Source organism: Symsagittifera roscoffensis, chromosome 9 (assembly GCF_963678635.1).
Source record: "Symsagittifera roscoffensis chromosome 9, txSymRosc1.1, whole genome shotgun sequence".
NCBI lineage: Eukaryota > Metazoa > Xenacoelomorpha > Acoela > Convolutidae > Symsagittifera > Symsagittifera roscoffensis.
In genome coordinates, this window is record NC_087070.1 from 23,624,505 (window position 1) to 23,633,250 (window position 8,746).

Consider the following 8,746-nt stretch of genomic DNA (forward strand, 5'->3'; position numbering starts at 1 on the left):
TGAAACCCAACAATATAAACTCCTTGAAGATCTCGCACGCGCTGCTAACCGGTGGAGCCAGCTGAAACGTAATACTAATATTGAGACGGGGCTTAAATTGATGCGGGAGCTCGGGTCATGCAATAATGAGATTGCAAATGCCCTGAAAACAGGCCTCAGCAGAAGTACCCCGAGGTTTACGACAGCGTTGCGGATGCAACCAGCAGAAAACCTTCGGTCTCATCAAGCCAATCGCGTCAAAGACCTTAGGTACGAGTAATTTAGAGTCTTTGTTGTTACATAGTCCTGGCAGTGTAAAATTTTTTGGAAATTGTCTAGACAGAAAGTCCGGAAAACCATTTTATAGAACGGGAAAATTTAAGATTGTTCGCGTCACGAACAACACGTATATTAGAAACACGGGAGAAGTTTTCCGGAAGAATCACATAGCTAAAAAACGCAATTTTAATAACTATGAGGTTTTAGCTAAAAGGTCATTAGTAGCCCCCATTCGGGGAGTCAGGATCGGACAAATTTTACCTCCACGAAAAATAGCGCCAAGAGGCCAGATCACTATGCCTACAAAAAGATGGACACAGCCAAAACTCTAACCTGGACAGAATGAAAGTGGTGAAACGTGGTTCTCTCAATCCAGACGTGGCCTTGCACTTCAAGAAAGTTGTCCCGGGTCAGAAGAAAGCTGAAACCCAACAATATAAAGCCCTTGAAGATCTCGCACTCGCTGCTAACCGGTGGAGCCAGCTGAAACGTAAAATTAATATGGAAACGGGGCGTAAATTGATGCGGGAGCTCGGGTCACGCAATAATGAGATTGCAAATGCTCTGGAAACAGGCCTCAGCAAAAGTACCCTGATGTTTTATGACCGAGTTGCGGATGCACCCAATAGAGAGCCTTTGGTCTCACCGAGCCAATTGCGTCAAAGACCTTAGGTACGAGTAATTTAGAGTCTTTGTTGTTACATAGTCTTGGCAATGTTAATGTTTTCAAAAAATATCTAGACAGAAAGTCCGGAAAACCAATTTATAGAACGGAAAAAATTCAAGATCGTTCGCGTCACGAACAACACGTATATTACAAACACGGGTGAAGTTTTCCGGAAGAATCACATAGCTAAAAAACGCAATTTTAATAACTGTGAGGTTTTAGCTAAAAGGTCATTAGTAGCCCCCATTCGGGGAGTCAGGATCGGACAAATTTTGCCTCCACGAAAAATAGCGCCAAGAGGCCAGATCACTATGCCTACGCAAAGATTTCCTATTTCTCACAAACGGTCGGCAGATCAGCCAGTAGTCCTTCTGTCGGACTCCGATACCCAAGAAGCAATGTCACGTACTCAATCTCCCAGGCGGCCCTCTGGGTCAATGTCTACGCCTCAGCGGGCTCCGAGGGTCACTTCAGCGCCTCTTCAGAGGCCATCGGCACAACACGCTCCTCAAACGCATCCAACCCCATTGTACCCGTCCTTGCCTTCGGATTCGCCCATGGTAGGGATTGACGCGTCGAACAGCTCTGTGGCCACTTTGCCTGCTACCGACACGGCAGTCGCTAGAACTCCAATTCTCAGATCTCGATACGCCATTCCGATGGTCCCAGACACCACAGCTGAGACTCCAACGCCAGGCCTAGTTTTGTCAGAAATAGCAAAATAGGGTCCTGTTACTCCAGGGAGCCCTAGCCATGCCGAACCAACACAGTCAGCGTTGCAGGATGATGTGGAGTCGCGAACTTCTTCTTCAAGTGCCAGGGCGTCAGGTCGAAACAGAAAAGCTCCAGCACGCTACGGTAGTCCAATTCGCCACTCCGTAAAAGAAGTAGAAGAATGCGCGCCCTCTTCTCCGTTGCCATATCAAGTCGGAGACAGTTCCCCGGTCACCCCGAAGAGTCGTTTTATTCGGAGAAACGCCGAAGACTTTGCTCAATCTAGTTCGTCGCCAAACGAACACTCTCTGAAAGGGATTGTTTTCAAAGATTAATCAATCTTAGTAGAAAACTTTCTTTTAATTTTCTTCAAACTTTCTTCAAAACTTTGTCTTAGTGCTGTTGCTCTAAAATAATATGCCGTTTCTCAAGTTTTTGGTTCCCAACCAGATGGTGGTGTTATTTTTCGTAAAAAAATCATACTTGTAAAGTTTTTTTGTGCCTACGGTTATATCATGCCCTGCATATAACATATCATGTTTATACGTTGCACTCATTGCTACAGTTATTGCAGTGGCGCCAAGGTCGCCCACCAGTCGTGCTAAGTTATCTCACATGGAGCTAAAAACTTAAGCTCATCTGTCTATTTATCGATATACGATTCAGACCTACTCTTCTTGTTTCGATAGTTTAACAAACACTATATCTTCCTCTACCCAATACACTTTGAAACATAAGGTTAATTCTAAATTGGGTTAAGTCTATTCTGCTATTATACTTCTTTATACATACTACGGTTGTAGTTATTTAGTTCAACTCTTCTATTTTACCGCGTTTTATCAGTCTCTGTGTTCTGTAATTGTCATCGACTCAAACCGGAAAATTTATTCCTTCAGAACCAAATATAGCCGACCTCAGAGAAACATGCTAGCTTGAACTCAGCATATGAGCACAATATTTTTGAGGCCAAATTAGCTGGTAAATATTTCTGAGGAAATCCTAAAAATTTTTATTAGAAATTGGTGAAAATAGGTATCTCGATTTAAGACGACATGTACTAAACAGAACAAACAACGGGAATACTAAGCATCATTCACATATTTACTAACCCAAGTAATTTAACATCAGCAATTATACTAATGCGTGGGCTTAAGATTATGGACAGGTTGACTTACAGTTTCAATCTACTAATGTTCCGACCACTGAAAATTAAGCAGAAGTGCTGGAGTGGTTTATCATATAAAAACGAATCGATTGAGTAGGAAAAAAATTTTAAAAAAAAATACTCAGTATCGAGTTTGAAGCTTTTGTTTTTTCCAAGTTTTTTCCGACTGTTTTTGGCTATTTTTAGACACTTATGGGTGTTAGAAAAACGCTAAAAGCTTTTTTAAAGCTCTGAACAACTAATTTCTGACGTTTCAACTAGCAGATTCTTGGAAATTTAATTCAAAGAAAACTTGAAATGGAAAAAAGATCGGAATGTCTTTGATTTTATTTGCTTTGATTTTGAGGGCGACTATTTATGAATAATATAAAATTTATCTTCTTTTTTTTGTTCCTCTCATCAAAGCACACACAAAAACGATACAATTTTTTAAAATTAAAATAAAAAAAAAGTGGTTCAATTTTCTGTTATACTTGCGCAGCAACCATCTATTTTTGTTAACTTAGCTCAATCTACCCTGTTCTGAATTCAAATTAAAGGAGCAGACAAATAGAAGTATTCGCTTAAAAATTTTTGTGCTTACCTGGAACAAAAAAACCTCAGAGCCAAACTTTATTCAAATCTGAATGTATGCAGATTTTTATTTTTTCAACATCAGATGAAACTTAAATTTTTTGTCTAACTTTCTTTCAATTTTTTTTTGCATTACAGTGCTTTTTTTCTTCAATTATGAAAAAACAACTAGTACTGACCGATTGTACCGACTGCTCTTTAACGTCTAGAGATTATCATTCAATTTGAACAAATATGATAAAAGAGTCCAAAAAAATTGAAAAAGAAATATATACATATATATTTTTCAAAAATCAGCCACCTACACGTTATTTGAAAATAAAGTGAAACTTTTGTTCCAAATTTTAAAGAAAGGGAAGAATTATTTGACCGGGGGTGGTCTTGTTGGACCGATTTCAAAAACAGTCTACACTCCCTCAAGGGGTCAATCCCTGGAGTTTGGTGGGCCCCGCCGGTTTCGCACATCCTTAAATTAAGCTGACATTGTTCTTTTCATAGTTTGCTGCTGCAAGTGTAACGCAAAAATTCGCGCGAGTCAAATTATGGCGTACATCAAAATTTTTCCAAAATGAATTGGGGGAAGCTAAATGGTCTAATAAATCCATGCACAACTCAAATTTTAACACCAGATATTACCAGACCAAAACTTGATATTACCAGACCAAAAATCATTTTTTGTCAATATTTCATTTAACAAAACTTAATTTTAGACCAGTTAAAGGGCAGTCGCAAAATTCAGGGCTTTGCCCTGTTGTGAGTAGCCTCGTTAGCAAATAGTAAAATCTTTAAAATTAGGACAAGATCGTCCGGTTTTTAAACCATAATAATCGTATTATATTAAATCTCAGAGTATCTTTAAACAGCTCTCAGGACTGTCTAAGCACACTTCGTTTCTAATATTTTTTCAAATTCCAGAGTTATTTTGTCGAATCATTTCTACATGTCTCGTTGTTACGTTACTAGCAGCAGAAAATATAATTTTGCGCGTAATATTGCATGTCAGAAATAAACTCAAAAACAAATCTCGAGACTTATATTTGTTTGTGGAATTATTTTTTTTTCAAATTGAAAACTACAGCAAAGAAGTTAAAGGGCAATCGGAAATTTCAAGATTTTGCCCTGATACAAAAGTTTTGTCTAATTAGAGCTTCTAACAAATTTATCGGACAAATCATTGAATTTATGAAATCATTCCGACCTTCAATTTGAAACCAAATCTAAATATTTCTTGGAAGTTTTGTGTTTGCCTTTCTGTCGGCGTTTTATGTGTTTGTTTTGCCCTTGAAAGTATATAGCAAATCTTCGCTGAATGATTTTTTTTTCAGTTTTGCTCTTGAATTTAGGCAAAAATGAAATTCTCCGAAGTAGCGCAAGCCTTTTGCATTGCTCTTTTGTCTGTTCAAATGCAGTTTTGAAAACTCGATTGCGCTTTTAACGCCATTTTACTGCCTCAATGTCAGAAGTATAATTAGTAGCAAAAAGTTCGGACAGACAAAATTAATTAAAAAGAGCAATTGACCTATTTTGGAAAAATTTTGCATGCAAAATCTAATTTTTCAGTTCGATTTTGTGTCTCAAGGTTGTATGAAAAAAGAAATTGCATGCAAAAATCTGTCAAAATGGTACGATTGCTCTTTTTAATTAATTCTGTCTGTCCGAACTTTTTGCAACTCTCTATATTTCAAAAAATTTAGACGGTGTCCAATATGTTTGTTATAGAGACTTGCCAGAAGTTCGGACAGACAGAAATAATTGAAAAGAGCAACTGTCTAGACATCAACAGAATTTAAAACTGAAATAAACATAGCGTCGAAAGTTCATAAAGCAGAGTTAAGGGATCTACTTAACAATTCCCATTTAAAAGTGGAGGAGATCGATAATAAGATCACTTGCAGCGAAGTTTCGACCAATCAGAATGCAGCAAAATTCGAATTTACATACAATGCTTTAGTGCGAATTTACAGTTTTTATTTACTGGGGTGGAGTTTCTTCAGTAAATTTAATAGGGGGAAATTGTTAATATTCGCTGAAAACCTATAACCACGGCGGGCTATTGCATCCGAAGCGTCAAAATGTTTTTTAGTAAAATCTGGCTGTTCATCGCAGTACTTAAAAATTAGGCTAGCATAATTATCGGATAATCGACGAGCTCTCATTTTGAATTTGGTCTGACAAAAAAGTCAAGGTTATTTGGTTTCAGATATTGCATGCAAAAAAGCGTCGAAAAGCACTGATTGCTCATTTTATTTAATTCTGTCTGTCCGAACTTTTTGCTATTAGTTATAAAAGCTATAACCGGCTTTGAACTCTAAAACAATGAACTTTACCTTTTATCAACGTAGGCCTTATATCCTGAAATTTATGGTAAAAATTATTAGCAATTAATCAAAATAATCTTCAATGGGTCCAAAAAATTTTGGCTTTTCCTCAATTTCTCTCAATGCTGCTTTCATCTGTAGAGTGTCGAAAATATTTTTGTACTCCACTTCTTGTGATTTCAACTTCAGCTTCAGTTCAAAAATTTCCTGTTTTATTCGGCCAACTTCTGAATTCTTTTCACGCACTACTTGTTCGGTTAAATGTCTGCAAGTCGAAATTTGTTCTTGAAGTGACGCGTTTTCCTTTTCAAGAAGAATCATAAATAAAATTGAGTCTTTCTCCATAGAGAGGTGCAGCATCTAAACACGCACTACTGTTCGCAGAAGATTTACCCGCTCTTACAAAGTCATGAAAAATCCGGGAACGGTCTCATTTAAATTGCAGGGCCCAGCTTTAACTAATAATTCAACAATATATTCGACTCCTCTTCAGCCAAAGAGTCCCCCTTTGGTAGAAATCTACGAAATCAAATTTTGTCAGACGATCCTCAAAATATATTTAAAGATTCTCTGGCGATAAAAAAAATACTAATTTCGAGTGAAAGCTCGCGCCGAAAGAATGCAATGCGCGTTTTGCGTTTTTGTCTTACTTTTGTTCTAAATTTGCCAACAAAAATTTTGACACAAAGGGGTTATTTTGCGAGACCCTAAAAGTTTTTGAGATTTGTTGAAACCCCCCCCCCCCCGCCGCCGCTCCTCCTCCTCGAGAACATTCTAGAATTGCCAATTTTCTGCATCTTATTTTTCACGCATTTAATTTGTAATGTTAAAATTGTAGGAAGCTAAAAAAATTGCTATGTGCGAAACGGGAAGTAAAAATTATCCTTCTTACCCTCCTGAAAGTATTTCTAAACAGAAAAAAGCAACAAGAATATATTTACCTGTACATCTCTCGGAACTGATATGGTACTATCATCTAACTCGTTCACGCGTTTTTCAATTTTTAACATTTCCTCGAAATAGTTGTTTCTATGAAGGGGATCACTGCTTACAAACAGTTTTCGAACTTGCAAATCGTTCCTCAGCCGAGCAATTTCAGTAGTACAATCTTGCCTCTCTGATTCTTTGTGAGATTTTTCTTGTTTGCCTTTGTTTAACTTCTTCTTTGACTTTTTACCTTTTCCCTTCTTGCCGCCCATTGTGCCTGTATTCGAAGAAAGTAACTCGAAACTAAAATTTATAAAATCAAACAAATAAGATTTGAGATTCAAAAAGGTCTTTTAGACTGTCCGAAAGTTCATTTTCTTCTCAATACAATGTTTTCTCAGCGAATGCCATTTGATAAACTTTTTTGTGATTGCTCAAACTATTTTTATTTTTGCCAGTTTACTTTTGTGCATAATTCTTGTTCTTTTTTGTCAAAAACGATCATTTGAAAACCATCATAAAAGACCGTATTTTCTACTTGTGCTCAGTACACATATCTCGGCGTACTTGATTTTTGTTGTAGCTAAATTTGAGCATTAAGAAATTACATGCTCTTTTGTGAACGGTTTAAATTTTTTATTGAAGCACGCTTGTTACATACATATTTGCGAATGCTACCAACAAAAATTCATCCGATTACTGCAGTACAGTCAAGCGTTTATATATCTTGAATATTGCATTAGTTAATTTTTTAATAAATTCGCACGGTTGTGCTTAAAATTTTTAAAAATATCTCCATAGCTCGAAACAACAGCGTCAGTTTTATAGTTTTGTTATACTATTGATCGTGTTAATTAAACTCGGTTCATCATTTCGTGAAATTGTAGACGGTTGTTAGAAGTATGCCTCCAAAAAAGGGTAAGAAGGGAGGCGGGAAGAAAGGAGGGGGTAAGAAGAAGGGGGGCAAGAAGGGGAAGAAGGGGGAGGAGGAGTTGACCCCGGAGGAGCAGCTGAAGAAATCGACGATGGAGATGCAGAATCTGAAACATCATCTATCACTCCAAAACAGCCTCTCAAGGTCAGCCAAGTTTCACAACAATCACAACAGCTATTCTGTCATGGTAAAAGTCAGACAAAAGTTGTCTTTATTGCCACATTTTATGTTTTAGTAGGGCTGAGCGTTTTGAAAGTATAAAGAGCCATAATAATTTGGTCGGGTTTTCATTTTTCTTTTTCCGCTTCAGGCGAACCCAATCTGCACGTGATCAACTGAAGACTGACTTCTTGAACCTAACCGACCAATTAGAAGAGGAGCGAAGTGACCAATTGGATGTTCATAACGATCTAGCGCGTCAGTTCAAAACATTTCAGACGGAGAAAAACCTCGTCATTGACAATTTGCAACGTGAAAACATCCAATTGAACAACGAACTAACAAATTGCCAACAAGTTCTCGCCAACACAATTCAGGAAAAAGATTCCATCATTAGGAAAAAAGAGGATGAAGTTACTGAATTGAGGAACAAACTGAGAATTTTGGAGAGCACGTATCAAAATATTTTTGACACTTCATTGAGAAATCTGCAAGTTAATTTGACAAAGGCAAAAGATCAGTGGGAAAGGTCATCAATTGACTTGCAAGACAGAACCAAGGAACGATTAAAAGAATTTGGAATAAATTTCCAGGAATTTTAAAGACAAATTTTCAAATTAATAAAAATTAAAAAGATTTAGACTAATAACAGTTTCACTTGAATGTAATTACATAGTTCACAAAATAAGAGTTCGATACGAAAGTGACGGAATATTTGTGCTCAGGGTTGGTTTTTTTCTTCAGACAAATTTCGACTTTTTAACTAGCCCTTTTTGACGGAATTTTAAAATATCATTCGAAAGGTGGTGTTGTCCTGAGCTCAAATTTGAAAAGATATTTCACCTGTGATCATTTTTCGTAAAGTTACGGGGGTTTAAAAGTTGCCATTTTGGCAAATTTGGGACAATTAACGCGCGATATGTTTTCGCGCTATTAACGCGTAAGCGGAGAGTCAATCCGTCTTAGAAATCGTTCCAAATTGGTTGAAAGAAGCTTATTTGCCATAAGTCATTTGTTAACAGGAGCGAAAT

The 8,746-nt window shown here is 37.1% G+C and overlaps 1 protein-coding gene across 1 annotated transcript; it reads left to right on the forward strand.

Moving 5' to 3' along the window:
- Positions 1-7,330: 7,330 nt before the first annotated feature.
- On the forward strand, positions 7,331-8,383 carry LOC134854069 (coiled-coil domain-containing protein 153-like). The gene is made up of 2 exons (XM_063870143.1): positions 7,331-7,700; positions 7,867-8,383. The coding sequence occupies exons 1-2, from the start codon at positions 7,525-7,527 to the stop codon at positions 8,315-8,317; spliced, it is 627 nt and encodes a 208-aa protein (XP_063726213.1). The 5' UTR covers positions 7,331-7,524; the 3' UTR covers positions 8,318-8,383.
- The last annotated feature ends 363 nt before the right edge of the window (positions 8,384-8,746 follow it).

What these genes read in the sequence shown, in the direction of transcription:
- LOC134854069 (XM_063870143.1), top strand. Translation starts at nt 7,525, where the DNA reads ATGCCTCCAAAAAAGGGTAAGAAGGGAGGCGGGAAGAAAGGAGGGGGT. An exon ending in CTCCAAAACAGCCTCTCAAG is followed by an intron (nt 7,701 to 7,866) that starts GTCAGCCAAGTT and finishes TTTCCGCTTCAG; the next exon opens with GCGAACCCAATCTGCACGTG.